We start from the raw sequence: 19,780 nt of genomic DNA, 5'->3' as shown, positions 1-19,780 counted from the left end.
GCTCGTTTTCAGTTTGTCTATAACTAAGCACAAAGCTACACAAAGGACTATGCCCGTCACACGCATCGAAACCTAATTTATGGCGTTATAAGTCTGTAGACATACTGTTGGACCAATAGGGGCCTCATTTTCTGTACAAGGAAAGGTATGAGCCTGCAAATGTAATGTTCCTCAAATAGCAACTTGTTAATAAAACTGATTAACAACGAATAAAAACTATCTTTACTCCATTTTTCAACGGGGAAACAGGAGATAGGATATCAAGTGCGTGGCTTTGTGTTGACAGGTGTTGTGCGCTCGATATTGCTTTTGTAAAGTTTTTTTATAGCGCAGAGCAATTCCGGAAATGCTATACAATCTTAGAGAAACAACAACGTGCTTTCGCGTTAGTTTATTTTTTAAGTCGAACATATAAACATTAGTTAGTCGTGTACTTACAGAAATTTATTTTGCTCACATATTTTAAAATAACGTTGACTAATTATACGAATAAAGAACTGCTGAATCTGTTCCAAAGTCAATACACCGTATGCTTTTAAGCTGGCTATTGATGTGAAACATTTACGCTAAAACCAAAGACTAAAAAGAGTACAATGCAACTGAACCAAGCTGTTTCGAAAAATATATAATAACGTGAAACGTCCCCTACTTTAATCTCTCTCTGTCTAACTTTAGCTTGGAATGCCGCTCCACCTACAGTTGTTATTTCCCCGAAAGTAGGCAAAGGCCGCCTGGAGGAATCACCTGTTTTAACCACTCGCTCCACCATAATGTAGTCTGTTGTCTGTTAGTCAGTCAGTAAACTCTAAAATGATTCACATAAGGCACATTGCAATTTTGCTGTTGTGCTGCCAATAAAATGTGCGCGTGCCATGAAGCACGAGAAACATTATGCACTCTGTAGGCTACATCACAGCATGACATATGAATATAAAAGTAAGAACATGTTGCTCTTAATTTTGGTTTTATTTGCTCTTGAAACAGAACACTTTCGGGGACTCTGTTGAAGTAAATCTAGTTATTATTATATTGATAGTAACTGTTTCTGGCTAGCAGACTGACACATAGCTATATCTACTGCATGTTTATTTTCTTGACTAGGAGATTAATGGGGGTCGTCAAGCGTAATTAACCAATCAGAACAAAACCAGTGTTGTAGACCAAGTGTTCTACTGTGTAATCATTCACAGGTTTCCAAGTGGTTTTTTGTGATTTGTCAAAACTATATCTTCTTCCCAAAACACAGCGTGTAATTATATTTAGTTTAAATTGTGTAGATGATACGCAATTGAGATTCCTGACACAGTTCACTTATTTGTTACATACATTTAAATTTATATATAAGCTGAAGAAAACTTTTACAACATCTTTCTGTAGAAGTTATTACACCAACTAAATAACTTATCTGTCCATATTTGTCAGAACTTATAAAATAAAATTATGTTTTATTTTTATTTATCAAAATTTCAACAAAAAAATCCAACAAAGGTTTAGTGAATCATAACAGGTGTCATAGAGAAAATATTTCTCTGTGTTTATTTATTTATTTTTATGTATCTTAGTGATATACATTAATTTCCCTGTGTTTGTTTATTTTTATGTATCTTTGTGATATACATTAATTATATTACACTTTTAATAGGTTGCAGTTGTTGCCTGAATGCAGGCCTACACAATAGGCTATTTGCACTCAGTCTACTGCAGGAAATCAAACCCTGGATTTCAGCGTTTTAACCATTTAGATAGCTTCATAATAACCAATGACAGTTTTTCTATCGTGATATATCCAATACGCTTTATTTTTCTTCGTTTCATATCAATAGAATGTCTGAGATGATTACTTTAAGCTAACAAATACTTAACACGAATATGAATTCATTGTTAAAACAAAAAGTTCATTTGTGTTCGTTTGTCGAATCTTCCGCAAAGCAACACGAGAGCGATCTGCATTAGTCGCCCCTGAAGTGATAAACCAGAGAGAGCCAATTGAACAATACCATATGTCACCAAGTGTTGGGCTACTCTTGTTGACCGACATTTTTATAACACATCTGCAGCTCCAAAGTGAGGAGTATTATTAATTTATGAATTTTATTTTTAGTATTATAAGGAGAGGAGAATCACAGATCCTTCGTTGTTTCACACTCCAGCACGCTTATCATCTGGCCAAAAGAAAACATCTTTACAAAAATATTTATGTGTTGTTGTTAGTATGTTTTTGTATTTATTCACCTTAAGTTTTAAACAGATTAAATTAAAATCACAATTTTTATATTCAATTAATGTGTTATGGTTTTTCGCTTTTGGAACAATGATATTTTCGAAGTAGTGCAAAATCAGTATTCTTTTCCACAAATTAGATCTGTCTCTCTTACCGAAGATATATCAAAGATTTGTTTGTTTTGGATATACATGCAAAATCTGTCGTTCCTAATTTTGAACTGACAGACTAGAAGAAAGGTAACTAGTCATCAGCATTTACCATCAACTCCTTGGCTACCTCAGTAGAATACTGAGATTTAGTCACCACTCGCATAATGCACTTACGACCCCAAATGGTCTGTGCCATGGCCTAGTTATATGTGGGAAAAAATAGGCTAAGAGTTGGCGGTGGGCGGTGTTGACTTGCACTCTGACTTTTAGTCTATCACTTCTAAATTAAAGACATATAATCTTCGCGGTATTAGAAAAACACTTAGGTTCAAGAAGTTTTGACAGAAATGAATAAAAGCCCCATAACCCGAGCACTTTCAAAAGGTGGACTTTTCTCCTTTGGGAGCAAATTGGAGATCTTTCGAAAGGGCTCAGGTTATACAGATAGTCTTCGGATAGCTTTCCTTAAAGTGCAATAGAACAAATAAACAGAACGAGATTTTGTGGTAATATCTTTTGTTTATTTGTTTCAGACCACAGCAGGAAATCGAACCACGAATTGTAATGTTTTAAATCCGTAGATTTATTGCTGTTCCGTCGAGGGACTTATAGCAATAGAACACGAGTCAGAGGCTCTCGAATTTACAGCCCCACTCATTAACCATAAAGGCCTAACGAAAGCTATTCTACTTCATTATCAATAATGATGATAAAACATTAAATGTCTATTTCAAGAAAATTTTTTCTGCGTGTTTTGTCAATTATAAATGCCAAATATTAACTACGCGCTGTGATCATATGAAAACTCAGTTTCACAAGTTACACAAATACAACTAAAACTACAAGTTAAAAATATTACCGTTTGTTTTTGAGCGTATCATACGAATATTCATTCATTTATTCATTCACCATTAGATTCCATCAAGGAACATAAGGCCGCAATCGCTTGCAGATACGAATATTAGAGTCTTGATATCTTTTTTGAACTTGAAAATTTTAGTAGAGACTGAAAAATGTTTTATTATTTTAAATTATTTAAGTTTTTGTTTTGTTTTATTAAAACGTCTATTGAAATTTCGAGTTCACATTTTTACAAAACAGTCTTTTTTTTAATTTCGCACAAAGCTACTCGAGGGCTATCCGCTCTAGCCGTCTCTAATTTAACAGTGTAAGACTAGAGGGAAGGCAGCTAGTCATCACCACCCACCGCCAACTCTTGGGCTACTCTTTTACCAACGAATAGTTGGATTGACCGTCACATTATAACGCCCCCACGGCTGAAAGGGCGGGCATGTTTGGTGCGACGGGGATTCGAATTCGTGACCCTCGGATTACGAGTCGAACGCCTTAAATCACCTGGCCATGCCGGGCCATCAGAACAGTCATAAGCGACTGAAAATATTTTAATTTCTGGAGAGGGCAACAACAATAGGAAGCTCTCTATTTACTATTTTAACTGTGACCACTGACTTTGTTCAAAGTTGAAACATTGGCTGTCTCTGATAATTATTCTTAAGTCTCCATTTTTAAAAGAGTCGCCAATTTTGGAGCACACATCTAGAGTCTGCCCTTTGATCGCCTACGAATACAGAATATTTTATCTTAATGAACTACGTTAAATCCATGTACACAAAACTTGGCCGTCTGTTGGAGGCATACATATATATTATTTTAAAATATAAAAATATATATTTTTAAATATATTTTATACCCGAAAAAATCAGAGTAACTTTACATTTATAATAGAATGAAAGAACAGTCCAACTTCTCCTCTCAGTAATGTGATAATCATTGTCAATCAAACGCTCTTTTCTGTTTCAGTTTACAAATTATACAGATTCATCAAAAGTTACTAACAGTGTAATGTTCAGTTTGTCAAACAACTGTAACTTACTTTACAACCGATATTCGTACTCAGAATGTTATTGAAGATAAAAGTTCTAATTTGTGATACCAAAACCCAACACATATTTTACAAAGATCGTTCAGCATGCAAACCATGCCCTCCAGATGACTTATATAAAAAAGATTCTATAAGATTAAAACTGAAAGTAATTTTGCATTATTGTTCACATAAAATTGATAATCATTCAACGAAAAGACAATAAATTCTCACTTCGTTGTACCACTGTTTGGGAAGCTAGACTTAAATTAAAATAAACATGTGTAATTTTAAAGTATTTCATTAGCTACATACAAAGTAGTTAGTAATTGCTAAATTATATTACTAGTTTAAACGACGCTGTACAGCAAATGTATGTTTTATTTGCTCTTTCAATCGTTGTTTATTACAAAAAATATAGGTTCAGCCGAACACCGGCCTGACATAGCTAAATGGTTAAGGAGTTTGACTCGTAAGCTGATGGTCAGGGGTTCAGATCCTTGTCACACCAAACATTCTTGTCTTTACAGTCTGGGAGACGTTTTATTATCACGGTCAATCCAGCTGGTTTGAATTTCACGGAAAGCCACACGAGGACTATCTGCACTAGCCGTCTCTAATTTAGCAGTGGAAAATTAGAGGGAAAGCAGCTAGTTACCACCACCCACTCTCTTTTCACGTACTTGCAAAACAATTTTCATTTAGTCTTTTTCTTTCACAGAGAAAATGACTAAATATAAATGAAATACTGGAGGGAGGGGTATATTCGGATTCCAATTCAATTATTGGAGCGACACTCCTCGATCTTCACCTCTAACGTAATGACTGTAAGACACTTATAGATTATATATTGTGAACGAAATACACTCTTTTCTTAATATGTGTCTTATGTTACACTGTAATGAATTTTGTCTCCTAGTATTTGTAACGATAAGCTTTTGATTAAATATTAAAATATTGGGCAATGAAATAACAGTTTTAATTTTACTGGAATTGCTGTTGGTCGTGACATAATCAATTAAAATTTACATATAAGTATAAGATTTTATGCAGAGGACGCTTTCCTCTTGTTTTTGCAAATATGTGTAATTCGAAAGTTGGGAAGAAGTGTTTGTTTCTAATTCTTGTAAATTTGGCTTTGTTAAGTTATAGACAGGTGTGTTAATACGGAATTTTAACTTATTCACATTTTTAATGAAAAGTAATATAATTAAGAAGTAGAACGTTTTTTGTTTGATAGGATATGATTGTGAGTATAATAATTCATAAATCACAGAAGCTAGTAATTGTTGCACTTGATTTTAAACTCAAATTATTGAAAGTTGTAAAAAAAATACTTAACACACTGGAAGATAGGAAATATACTGATATTTTCCTGTAACAGTGTAAATTTTAATATACCCTAAATATATACGGAAACATTTTGAAATTGAATAGAAGTTATAAAATCATAAAGTATTGGCAAATTATTAAATAATCGTCAATGTAGCAATAGAATTTTGAGTTGAAGTGTTTACTACGACAGTGTAACTTGTAAAAAATTAAGATAAGTGACTGATTCGAATGTGTACTTGTACTCGAAATGCATCATCATTATCATATTCTGCAAAACACACCATTAAACAATGAACAAAGGATGGAATTAATTATAAAATGTACTTGAAAAAAATTGTTTTTTAACTAATAGTATTTCAAGCTGATGTTGCTATGATGGTGACATCTTCGTATGTACCTTTTTAAATGTTTTAGAGGGTATTTAAATTAACTTTTACTAATGTTTTATCTTGCATACGGAGGTATAGCGGGAAAATACTTTTAAATATATGAAATTAGGAAAAATCTAATTTGTTTGTGGAGTACAGTTTTTCTTAAAACTTATTCAAAAAATCGTATCGCATGTTTCCTTAGGGAAAAAAAATCCCAAAATTTCTTTCAATTCACCAGAATGATGAATAGTGGGTTGCTTTTAGCCACTGTATATATGTGTATGTACGTATTTCTATTTTCACAGGATTTACAGAAGTAGAACATGCCATCATGGTATTATGACAAGAGAGATCTTCGTAACACCCCAACTGTTTTAGATGGTATCAGTATTGAGATAGAACAATGGTACAGGAAGGAAGGAGCTCGATTCATTATTAACATGGGAATTAAAATGGGACTGTATTCTTTATTTGTAACTTTCGTAAGAACGTCGCACTGTTTAGATATCAGTTTGTTTGTGTGTTTATTTACAAATAGCTACTGAACTACCGTGCTTAGTTAATGAATGTTATACAAGTTACCAGAGGTTTTAAAAAAATTAAAAGCCATGAGGGAAAAACACTTAAAATATTGAGTTTCAGCAACATCGAAACTGGCGTCACTTTAAAGTTAAAATAATGTAGTGGGGGGGGGAACCGAAATTATTTTAGGACTAATTGATTCTATGTGATTCTGTACGACGTTTACAGTGTGGTTGAAAATTGCGAGACATGTTTTTATTATTGTTTTCCCTTTGGAGTATACTTAGTAACATAGCTTAGATGGTTTTAGTTGCAAGTTTTCCATGCTTTATTTCCTTTTGAGTATTTAACGAATAATTACTCAGACGGTATGATACAATTGCAACTGGAGTGATGTACTTCCATCGTTTCTACATGATTCATTCATTTAAGACTTTCCCAAAGTATGTAAGTATAATTTCTTTATCGAGGAAAATTTTACCTTGTTTAAACTAGGGTTGTTACCCCTTTTCAAAATAGAAATACAGAATTATCTGCACATACAATTCAAATTTTAAAAAGTTCTAGATATTTTCGAGCTGTTAAATGTAAGTAATAAATCAAATACTTTAAGACACGGGAGTTTTAGTTCTACTTTGACAAGGCATTAAAAGCTAGAAGGTAAGTACAGGAAGTAGAAGATGGTTGACAGCCCTAGTTTAAAACATGTTAACTTTTTCATTACACGTTAAAACTCGTTTAATTTTTAGAATACCATATAATTAGAATTAACAAGGTACAAGAAGTCAACAAAATAGTCAAGGATCAAAAAATTTCTTAGTCTGATTTCAACTGAAAGATGTTTTTCTGTCAATAAGGAAATTTTTAATGATTGTGTATTTTCTGTTACTTCCAAATTATTTTTAACTAGTACTAACCACTAATATAAAATTCCAACATGTTGTGATATGTGTGTCATAAGAATCCATAGTTGACAGAAAGGTCACTTTGTCTATTTTTAAGAACTTTGGTCATTTTTTAACACTTTCCATCCTGTCCTATGAGCTAAAGTTAAATAACAAAAAAACTTTATTTATGTTGAAACCTTTAATTAAAATGGTGAAAGAATTCAACTTTTCAATGCCTATTAATTTGATTAGTAAAAAAAACCTTTAACAGTTAATTCATAAGAGAGTTTAAAAGTTTTTATTGAAATTTTATCATTGTGATAGTGAATTTTGCACTGTCAGGTCTGTTGTAAATGATGAATATTTAGTTATTAGTGGAATTACATTTGTGCATGCTTTAAAGATATCCATTATACCTTTTTATATTGGATACAAATATATTGAGTTGAAGAATAGAGATAACTTATTAATTAGAGGGTGTATTATAGTTTTATTATTCCTCCTTTTTTATTGTTTGCATTTAGCATTATTCTTGAGCTTTCAAAAATATCTGCTGTAAATTTATTATGTGATGTGACATCACTCTAGTATACTGTTTTAACTGTTATTCAGGTTCTTTGTGAATACATGCAGAATAAAAAAACAAAAATTTAAAATTACTTTTTGGAACACGAAGATCATCTTTGATATACATCTTTAATGATATTTAATTTAAAAGTTAGGGTTTTTGAAAGTTGGTACCAGGTTTTACAAATGCAAAAGGTTACTATTTTACAGCATTTTGGTTTATGTCAAGATAAGGAATCTGCTTGTAAGTTAAGCATTTGAAAGATTATTTTCAATGTTATTCTGATAGACATCTCCATTTCAGGTTATTTAAAGATATTTAGCTGTTAATCCTTATATTTAAGTGCAAGTTATCAATGATGCATATACCTTTTTTAATGTTGGAATGAGGTTTTTTTTCCCTAATTTTGTTTTCAGGTAACTGCTTGTAGCTGTTTATTTCTTGCTGGGAAGGTTGAGGAAACCCCCAAGAAATGTAAAGATATAATCAAAATGGCTCATAGCTTTCTAACAGAGCAACAAATTTCACAGTTTGGAGAAGACTCAAAGGTAGAATTACAAAATCTATGAATGAAAGTAACCTACAGATAACTTGAGTTTTGCTTATTTAGTGAAAGTGTGGTGGAACCAAGAATACAGAAATGCAAAATCTTGTGAATTCTGTGATATATTTGTAACATTCTGGTCTCCTATTGATGTAGATATCTTGAATGAATTGAACATGGTTGATGAAACTGATATTTAGTATTGCTCTAAATTTTAATACTTTTCCTGACATATAAAATAAGTTATAAATTCTGTATTGAGCAAACAAATAACATTAAGTCAAATAGAGATAAAATATCTATTTTACACATAAGATAAAAATTTGAAGCAATGCAATTACTGAAAGGTATGAAATAATTGTCTAGTTTGAATTTTTGAGTAAAATTGAACTTTTTACTGTAAAATGGTTTCATTATGAATAGATTAATAAGTACATTTTGCTTTATTACTCATATATATAAATACAATATGCACATGAAATACAATACAGTTTGTGTATATTTTTTTAAAGGAAGAAGTCATGACATTAGAAAGAATTCTTCTTCAGACCATAAAGTTTGATCTTCAAGTTGACCATCCATATAGACATCTTTTGAAATATGCAAAATCACTGAAAGGTAGATTATACTAAATTTTATTTTTTATTATTAGTTAGTTCTGTCATATAATGTGTTTCACATTTTGTAACTCAAAAAATAAGGGTGACTGTATATGAAAAAATACTCCATCAGGAAAAATAAAGTATTTAATAACACTATGTAACACAAATCTTGTTCCTGGATAGTATGCATTACTTCTCAATTGCTTATGTTGTAAAAGTACAGAAAATGGCCATTATTCCCTTCAAACATTGCTTTTGTGACCTGGATAATGAAATTTAGAAATGAATCTATTTTCTATGTAAAAAACAGGCAAATTTGCACATTTTCATTTACATAAAGTCTGAATAAAACAACATACGAATCAAGATTTATGTATTTTTTTTATACTAAAGTTTTACAAAAATGCTTAGAAGTGAGTAGTTTTTTGAGATTTGAGACTAATGTAAATCACTTTCACGTATCAGCCCCCAAATACAGTCTCCCATCATGTTTTCGATACATGCTTCCAGGTCACAAAAGTAAAGTTTAAAGAGAAAAATAGCTCTTTTCCATTTACTTTAAGCATGAACAATTGGGAAATAACATTTTCTGCACAGGAACAAGAAAAAGTAAAAAAATTTTTACATAGTGTAATAAGAAAAGTTAATTTAGGAACGTAACTTTTTCCCCAAATTGTTAGTATATTAGTGAATACAATGTGAAGTGGTTGTGTTTTCGTTTTAAGATAGGTACATGTTAAATTACATTTTTATAATCACCTGGACTTAGCATGTGGTAAAAAAAACTCAGAAATAAATGTTGGTTTAAGTATTTATTTTTAATTAAATAAGGGAAAGTGCTAAGCTGAGAGCATAAAACAAATATTAGTAAAGAGTGAAGTGTACCTGTGTTTCATATAAAGACTGTGTTGAGCTTTTATTTCATATTTTAAGTAAAAAAAAATAATTAAAACACCAAATTTATATTGCATAGTACAAGTCAGTGACTTGATCATAAAATTACTTAAGTCTTTCTCAACTGTGTTTTGAAAGGGCTTGCAATCACTACTGGATGTCTCAATGTTTTATTATAAATTTAAACCTAAAGAAATTATAGCTTTTATATGGATTTCAACTATCAAGAATGGATGAAATTGTATAAAAATTAGCATTAACCTCTCTAAACAGCAAATTTTTTTTTCAATTTATGGAAAAACATTTTGCTAAAAGTGCAGAGAAAGTTTTGAATTTTTACCTAGGTGACAAACAAAAATTACAAAAGGTGGTCCAGATGGCCTGGACATTTATTAATGACAGGTAAGCCTTTTATAATATTTCTTTTTAAGCATGGATAAACATCAGTATTAGTTTTTCATCCTAGTTTTTCTAGTGAAGTTTCAATATTATTTAAAAGATAATATCTTAAATAATTTGTTCAACATCAAAGGAGAAAGTTGACTATTTGTTTTAACTATACTGAGTTAGTAAAAATACCAATTTATGAAATCCAGTTAAAAGAAGTTAAAGTTGGATTGAATGAGATAATATTTGTCTTTAGTTTCTTATTCTACAGTTGTCACACTTATTACTAACAGAAACACTATTCTACTCATAACTTTATTGAAAAAAAAATTAAAACTGAACAATTCCTAAAAATGGATTTTTCTGGAAAACACTATGGAAAGAGTGTTTGGATTTTGCCAATATAAACTAATGTTTTTATAAATTAAAACTGGTAACATTTATTGAAAAAAAGTTTTTTAAGAACTCCTGTTTTTTAGTACTATAATTAAAAATTGCATCACAAAAGGTATAATCAAATCCTCACTTACAGCCCTGGTGAAAGTCGTGTTTTTGTTGTGAGGAGAGTATTTTCATTTAAATTGTTTTACAATAAAAAAATGGTTGGACATGGTTGATTTTCTAATTGTTTGAATTTATCTATATATAGGTAGAATATCCAAAAGTGTGAATTTTTTATGGAATTTTGTTTCTAGTGTTGTTCAATAAATGGTGATACATTGTATTATTTTGGTCACATACATATTCATATATTCAAGCTATGTACATTATATTAAGATTGAACTTGTTCCATCCACTTTAAAAAATATTGAATATTAGATTATATTAACTCTCTGCTTTCAAAATTACTTTCAAACTGGGTGTCTCAGATGAGGAGTGATGGTTAATTGAAATTATTTATTCAAAGCTGAGAGTAAAATCAAAATGCACACTGTACATCAGAAGCACAGAAACGTAAACAGATTTCACTATAGTTTAGGCCTAATGTTAAATATAAGTGACTGTTAATGGGCGTTTTGAATGTCATTTATTTGGAAATGTGAAATTATTTTACTTGTAGATCTTGCATACGTTTGAACTAGAAAAAAAAAGTTCATAGAAAATACTAAACATATTAGTATTATGGCCTAAATAGGCTTACTTTCTGCTTAAGAGTTTTAACCTACAATGTCATGTTTTCTCTTCTTAATATGTACTTTAAAAAATTTTGTATAAATTCTTCTTTTTTTCTCAGCTTGTGTACAACAATATGTCTGCAGTGGGAACCAGAAATAATAGCAATTGCCTTGATATTTCTTGCTGGAAAACTTTCTAAATTTGAGGTCTTGGACTGGTCTGGAAGAACATCAAAACAACAGTATTGGTGGGAGGTTTTTGTAGAGGACTTGACAATAGATGTGTTAGAAGGTCATTTAATATTTGATTGATATGCCTTTCTCTCTTTTTTTTTTTTTCTACTTCAGGAAGATTTCCATTAACTAGACAGAGTTTGATTATGAGGATGCCAATCATATATGCTCCCAACATTTTTACTAACTAGCTTAATAAACTTACATAGTTCACAGAATTAGTGGAAGGCTGCCATCTTCATTAGCAAATATCATTGTTTTTCACAGTTTAGCTAAATATTTTGTGTATTATTTTGACATTTATATTTGTCAGTTTTATTTTAACTTCAGAGCCATGTGCTTCATTTCAGTTATGAACTTGGGACAAAACAAATAAAATTGTAAGTATAATTGTCTTACCATAGAAGGCTGTATGTGAGTTATCACATACATTAATAATGTGTTGTCAGCAGTGTTACTGGTATGTACTTCGAGGAAAGAGACACTAAGATTATGAAATAGTCAATTTATGACTAATAATTGGACGTTTTTGTCAGCAACTGAGTGTATCAAAATTCGTAAGATTGTAGCATTATAAATGTAACATTTAAAGCTAACTACAAAATTCCAGGAATGAATAGCCAAGTTGCATTTTAAACCTTTTTCGATAAAATGAATGTTATTATGTAATTGGTATTTTACTCCAGATATTTGTCACCAAGTTTTGGACTTGTATTCCACACCAACACCAGCTACTCCAGAAAACTGTTTCCCCTCTACATCACCACTGAAATCTGATAAACAAGTACAACCTGTAAGTTAACTGAAATAAAAACAATAACATGTAACCTTTGTATGATCTACATTTTAAATTTAATGGTAAAATAATATTGAAAAAACAAAGCAACAGAAATTGGAATGAACAATGTGTTTTGTAAAAACATTTTTTCCCACATGTAATATTGCATATTTGTTGCATAGTTTAAAAGTTAGTGGAATATTTTCATTGAGCTGTATTTGTTAATATCAAGCCATTCAAGTGAAATCTTTAATAACTTAATCAGTAGTTACAGTAACAGTTTGATTTTTGAGGTAAGAAAACTTCTAGTTGTCAATCGAAATGTTAACATTCCAATCCTGCATGTTGTATATTGGATATATTCTTAATTCTTTCATTTTTCTATGGACTGGACATTTGATGCAAATCAAACGGAAAAATTCAAAAGCACATACAATAAGATGAAGTAATAAAATGTGGATGTTTTAAACACAACTTATAATATCGCATGTATGAACTCTTGGTTGAGATAAAAACAACAACAAAAACATTAAACCATGTTTTCAATAAATAAATAATAATGTTGTTCAGGATTAACTAAACTCCTTTCTTGTTCTTTTAAATTCCATGTTTCACTTGTACTCCAGGGTTGTGATTAGCAGGTTAAGTGTTAAACCATATATATCAGGGACTGATATGCATGATGTATCATAGTCAGAAGACTATATGTAGGGATGGCAAAAGTACTCAGTAGACATAATACAAATATACACACTAAAATATCAGCAGTGATGGGGAGTTTTACTTTAAATGATGGTTACCAGTCACTTATGTTTCATTTCTCTATCCAACAAGTCCTAAAGCAAGGCAAGAGACCATCAAAAATAAGATACCAACCCATAAAATTGTATGTTTTCTTGTTTTAGTCAAGACAACTCTGCACTGTAAAATGCATTCTTGACTTTAATACAGTATTAATGTAGTTCTATACTCCTGATTGTTGATGTACAGTTTGTTTATCATAATATCATGCATACCAGGGTAGCATCAATGTAGTGTCATTAAGAGCCTACAACTTGCATACAAGGAAAATCAAGTTGAATAAAATTGTCTCAATTCTTAGAGTCACTACAAGATCGGTCAATTTGACCTACTTCATAAACATTTTGTACTCGTAAATTTTGCAGTGTAATATAAATTTTAATATTAACCCATGTAGGATGGATAATCTGTATATAGCTGTATCATCCCTATATTTTTGTGTATTCTTTCTTGCCATTGCCATCATTATATCATTTTACATTTACAAAATATTTTTTACTTGTGTGTAAAAATGGGATACAAAATCAGTGTATGTGGTTATGGAGTGAATTGAAATTTCATTATTCCAACAAAGTTTCAACTAAATAAATAAGTGACATTTCCAGATAAATGTACAGAAAATAATGTCAGACTTTATCATTCTGTCTCTTCTAGTAAACTCTTCCATTTGGGGTCCCAGTGATTTCTTTCTTGTACCTAAAAGAATGCTAGTGTTTCTGATGAGTAGTAAATTTGAAATGGTATATGTGCACCCTATGTTTACTTTTGTTGGTTCAGAAATATATAGTTAACAAAAAGAAAACAAGTATAATAACATATTTAGATTTTATGAAGACAAGTAATGATTGATATATTTTTGTTTCTCTGGAAAGTACAGGTATTTAATGTAGATTCTTTGTTTAGGTAAAACGCAGTGTTTGAAAAATGACCTTTGTCGTCATGAGATTGGTAAATGAAATTCATAAACGAAAAGTGTGTGATATTCAAGTGTTTTCTTATATATCTGTAGTAGTGTTAATTTTAGTCAAAAGGGGACAATTTCTTTTTTGAAAATATTTTAAGTTACTCAGTTTTTGTAGTTTTAAATTTCTCGTGTCAGTAATTTTGTAGCATTAAAACTGTTACTATAGCTAGCTAGGCTAGGTATATAATGATTTCTACTTGTCTTTATAAAGTAAACAAATAAATTACTATACTTGTATTAAGTAGCAGTAATAAAGGATATAACATTCATTCACATTAATCATATAAATAATTACTGTTTATTTTGGAAATTCACAAATTCAGTAACAAAAATTCCATACTTCTTTTTTCTTTTTGCTCTGAAAAAGGAAGAACTTAACCCCTGTTTTTCCTGTTGGACAATTAAAACACTTGACATACCAGTTAGTGATTTAAAGCCATAGGTTACATATTTTGTTTTTAATTCAGTTGCTCCTTCCAATAAATATTATTTATTTTGGGTTCCCAAATTCTGACATATGCATTTTTTAAAATCTTTTGTTGGTGGATCTCTATACTATGTTATACCTAAATTTCTATAGTTTATTTTGACTCCTTAATTGACATAAGAGTATAACTTGTGCTGTTTTAGTCAACATCGCCAGCACAACTTTCACTGTCACCACCTCAACAATCTACAAGCAAAGAACGATCTTTGGGCCAGACAATTTCAAAAGTAGAAGAAACTGAGCTTAAAGATTTGAATTTACATGATTCCACTGTGACTACCATACCTCTCACTACAGTGACTGCTTCAGTCTCAACTGTCCAGACTTCTCAAGATTCTCCCTCTAAGGATAAACCTGTCACTGCAAGTATTACCACAGGTGGTAATGAAAATGTATCCACACAGCAGCAGGAGCCAGCCATGAGCGGTGAAACAACAACCAGAACTGTTTCTAATGGTGGATGTCCAGATCAGTCTGCTGTAACAAGTCACTGTTCCTACCCCACTTCTGTTTCTTCTCTTGCCCCAGGTAATACACCTTTTCCTCAAACCAAACATCAATATTATCATCATTCAGAGATCAAGTCTCACTCACAATTACAGTGTTATCCTTTCCCCACTCCTCCATCCAACCAAACACCATATAACTTTCCATGTCCCACTTTGCATGCTCACCCTTTTCTCCCACCCCCACGATTTGCTGATCATTACTCCAGCCAGCCCCAATGTCCCCCACTAACACAGTACAGTGTCCCTCCACCTCCTACAGTACATCCTCAATACCCTCCATTTTCTTCCAACCCACATCAAGTCATGCCTCGCCCGCCACAACCACCTTTACAAGCAGGTCGACCACCAGCTCCACCAACAGGCTTTAGAGGTTACCAGCCATCTATTGTTACTAACTTACAACAGCCACCACCTTCTGCAGGAATCCCTCAAGTGAGAATTACTGGAAGGTTTTAGATTTCAAGTTTTGAAACCTTGTGAATTTAGAATACTGTTATGATACTTTACAAACTAACACACTTTTTTCATTTTTTAAAGAAATTTTCATTGATTCTCTGATTTCATTGGTTAAAATTATAAAGATTAATATTAATTTTTGTTTGGATGAATAAATTAAATGTTTTGTTGGATTGACAAGATGTTTTATAACAGCATAACAAGTTTTCTTGCCAGTAAATGCAATTACATTATATGTGTTATATCTGTAGGATAAATTAAAATGTTATCTTTTGTGAATAGGACATTCACTGGGAGATTCCAGACTGTAACGGTTAATTTAGTAGATCTTGTGTCCTTTTACTGTAAGACCTAAATAAAACTTAGGATTTCTCTATTAGCCTAAGGCATAAAATGTGTCAAGTAACAGGAGGAAGAACAGCTCCTTTTTAAGTAACAGCTACACTCTATCAACGTACTAAAAGTGTTTAGAGCTTATATTCAGTTTATCGTAAAAATAACTTAAACTTTTTTTAAAGGATGTAAGATGCAATATGTACAAAGTATATAATTTATGTAGCTAGTCAAGCAGTGATATATTTTTTCATTAGATATTTTTGTTGTGGTTATTTGAGTTCCAGGTTATACCAGTAAAGTACTTTCTAAAATTTAAGAGTTTCTGGTTCTGTGGTTCTTGAAGCTATAAGAATAAATTTTGTTTGTTTGTTTGTTATGTAGTAGGACTTCTATTTTTGTAGATGTTTGTATAAATTGTTATATTTAAAAATATATAATTCATTCTTGTTTTTCAATAACAAATTATTTATATTATCCACTAAAGTAGGGGAACATGGCTTTTGCACTTCTCTGTATTAAAGTAAAGTTTAAAGTAAGAATTTGTGTACAAGTCTAAAACAAAAAATCTCAAGTTTATAATCTATTGTTATACATGTTTTCATAAACTGCCTGTGTTGGACAGATTTATCAAGTAATATCACTTAGAAGAATGGAGAAACATTTATATTTTTCTTAAAAGATAAATATTTTAACTTAAGAAATTCATAAAATTAAAAAAAAACATCTTATAAACTTTTTAAATATGTTGGAATGGCTTATTAGAAAAGTTGTTTGGATAACAACTTTGAGGTTACTTTGTGTAAAACTTTGATGGAAAATAGTTTTTTATTTTCTTACATGCCCTAAAGGGAAAATTAGTTCCAGTAAAATGTGATCTAGGTTACTTATTAAGCCTAAAAGGCTACATTATCACATCAGTTCAGGAATATATCTCTGAATTAAGCTTTTATTTTAGTTACAATTACAGCATTGTTAATACAGGTATCACATCTACCAAAAAGCTGTAATCTAGAACAATCACTTTGCAGGAATGCCAAAATGATGTACACATGTGAATCATATATGTCAAAATGTGAGCCAATACAGATCTTCCCTTGAAAATGAAACCTTATTTTAAGAAGAAAAATAAACTTGAAATTCTACATTAAAAAAGGGCATTTTACATAGTGTGATACCATAAAATATCTGTGAGTGCATTATACATTTAGTTTATTGGCCTGGACAGTAGGGTGCTGTCTGTCTTATTCCTGATCAGTAATTTAAAATTTGCAATGGGAACAATAAGTCTTAGTAGTATTTTATATTAGTTTAGGATATTAAAAGAAGCCAAACATGAGATTTTTAGAGTATGACATTATCTTTGTTGGTGCCACTGCTATTCTGCATATTAAAATTAGTTTTTATGACATACTAGGTTTACAAATTTCTAGGATTCATACATAGTGTGCTAAACAAGTATCTATGAGGATTCATTTATGTTTATTTTATATTATTGTTTGTGGATTATATAATGCTTATTTCAGTCAGTAAGTTAAAGCATATTTTATTTAATATCAAGCAAGATGTATGTCTCCCACTTATGTCAATTTCATATTAATAAGCTGTGTGTTAGTTACAGGAGTGTCAGCATAATGTTTGGTACATACAGTAGAGCATCTCTTAACGTACATGAGCAGAACCCAGTATAATTCACCGTGCTCTGGAATGATGGTTAAAACACCAGGCAAGGATGATAAACAATGCTTACATCTTAGTTCTCACCAGTTACTTGTAATATTCGTAAGCAATCCTCAATGTTTTTTACATCAGTCAGGTTAACTCATGATGCCTTGATCAGTGTGTATAGTAGGCACACAATTCTCATGTTTAGAGTAAGTCATTATTAGTAACAGATATGATCCAAAGGATGTGAACTTGAATTGCAAAAGATGTTTCCAATGTGAAGGTAGACTGAAATATTTTTGTTTAAAGTATTTTTAAATAGAGAATGTTTTCATACATGTCAAGGGCCATAGTATCCTACTTTACTTTAAGTTAAAAATTAAATAAGATAAATATAATTTTTAAATAAATTACCTGGAAGACTTGTGTACAAAGAACCTTGCAAAAGAAAATCCATTTTTTAGTACACTATACCCCAAAACTCGCAGTTAATGTTAAGATTGATAGATGTCACCCCGTCTGTTATGAGGTGGGATTAGTACAGGTAATTCAATCACTGTTTTCTTCTTTAGGCTGGTAAAAAGTACACAGAGCTCAAATGCCAGGGATAAAACTACAAATAAGATCATTTTATTTTGTTTTACATTACAGAACTGATCTTTTTTTTTGACCATTTATTAAAACTGTAATCAGTGTTTACTTAGCATCTTAAATTTTATCTATTTAATACTACAAAATTAGTACCAACAGTAAGAGACAATAAAGCACCAAGCACTGAAGCTGGATTAGTATTACAATATTTGTTTCCTTGTAATTCCTTATCTGTGGTATCCAAAACACTGAAAACATTCTGGTTTTCTAAAATATTTCTACTAGTAAGTATATTTTAAACACTGGTAATTAACTTTGTGTGACTAGCAACATTTAAAATTAATTTCCATCACTAGGCCAGTTGATTCAGAAATGTTCTTTAAGTTCACAAAAGCAGCATGAATATTTCTAAAATTACTCAAGCTTTCTTTGTCTTTTTTTGTAATATCATATCCAACAATTCATCTTAATTTCATCCAAAACAAACCTTAGGTGTGCCACCTTTTAAGAAAAACATATTTAGCTCTGCAGTGAGTTTGACAGAATAATATATACTGAACAGTTACTTAGAACAATAAATGAATCACATTTTATAAATGTTCATAAAAATAACAGGTAAATACACAATACAGTGTAAATTAATTTACAATAAAGATTAAGTCCAGACTTATGGAACAAACCAAATGTTATGTGAATAACATTTTCAATTATTGGACTAAAAAGGACATGTGAAATGTCAAGATTGACATGTGTGTAAATTTGACATTCTATGAGTGTGAGTTCATAAAAAAAACATCTGTAAACCTGAATTGGGTAAAACAATTAATTTACAATAATTTGTACCTCTAACAAATTCAGTGACAAAATTTTACAGTTGTAATAAGTAATCACCAAGAAATATTAAATTCTAAAACTTGTCTTTCAGTTTTCACTTTAACAATAACAACAAAAATAAATATGTTAATGGCAAACACAGGTTAAAAGAATTTTTGTAAGATACAATGGAGTAATTTAAATCACTTTAACAGTCTTGTGGCTGCATTCTATAACAATGTTTCATTATTCTCACAAATACTATTTTCATAAACATCAATTACATGTTAAATAATCATCCAGACATTATAGGCAACAGTTCATGAACATAACCTGCCATTCTTATAGACAACAACTTGTAACCATTATTCTATTGACAACAAATTCATGAACATAAACTACCATTTTTATAGACAACAACTTAAAACACTAGTAACAACATTTTAACTTTTTCTTGTTCCTGGGCAGAAAGTGTTATTTCCCAATTGCTTATGCTTAAAATGAATGGAAAAGACCTATTTTCTCTTCAAACTTTGCTTTTGTGACCTAGAAGTTTATAATGAAAACATGATGGAAGACGATATTTGGGGGCTGATACATGAAAGTGATTTACATTGCAGTTGCAAATCTTGAAAAACTTTTCATTTCGAAACATCTTTGTATAACTTT

At 30.7% G+C, this 19,780-nt stretch overlaps 1 protein-coding gene across 5 annotated transcripts in view; it reads left to right on the top strand.

Annotated features, from left to right (window-relative positions):
- The window catches only part of LOC143226520 (uncharacterized), a 142,239-nt gene extending 123,735 nt beyond the window's left edge, over window positions 1-18,504 (top strand). For 3 of the 5 annotated variants that reach the window (XM_076457563.1, XM_076457565.1, XM_076457564.1), the window contains 8 exons: window positions 6,267-6,421; window positions 6,849-6,930; window positions 8,355-8,486; window positions 8,995-9,100; window positions 10,323-10,380; window positions 11,600-11,772; window positions 12,401-12,507; window positions 14,888-18,504. In XM_076457563.1, coding sequence (XP_076313678.1) covers window positions 6,285-6,421; window positions 6,849-6,930; window positions 8,355-8,486; window positions 8,995-9,100; window positions 10,323-10,380; window positions 11,600-11,772; window positions 12,401-12,507; window positions 14,888-15,709 — 1,617 coding nt within the window. In that variant the 5' untranslated portion in view covers window positions 6,267-6,284 and the 3' untranslated portion in view covers window positions 15,710-18,504. Of the gene's footprint in view, window positions 1-5,309; window positions 5,505-6,266; window positions 6,422-6,848; window positions 6,931-8,354; window positions 8,487-8,994; window positions 9,101-10,322; window positions 10,381-11,599; window positions 11,773-12,400; window positions 12,508-14,887 lie in introns of those variants that run through there. The other 2 variants (XM_076457562.1, XM_076457561.1) reach the window with 2 other exon arrangements.
- The last annotated feature ends 1,276 nt before the right edge of the window (window positions 18,505-19,780 follow it).

Source organism: Tachypleus tridentatus, chromosome 9 (genome assembly GCF_004210375.1).
Source record: "Tachypleus tridentatus isolate NWPU-2018 chromosome 9, ASM421037v1, whole genome shotgun sequence".
NCBI lineage: Eukaryota > Metazoa > Arthropoda > Merostomata > Xiphosura > Limulidae > Tachypleus > Tachypleus tridentatus.
This window is presented reverse-complemented; position numbering and strand designations above follow the sequence as displayed.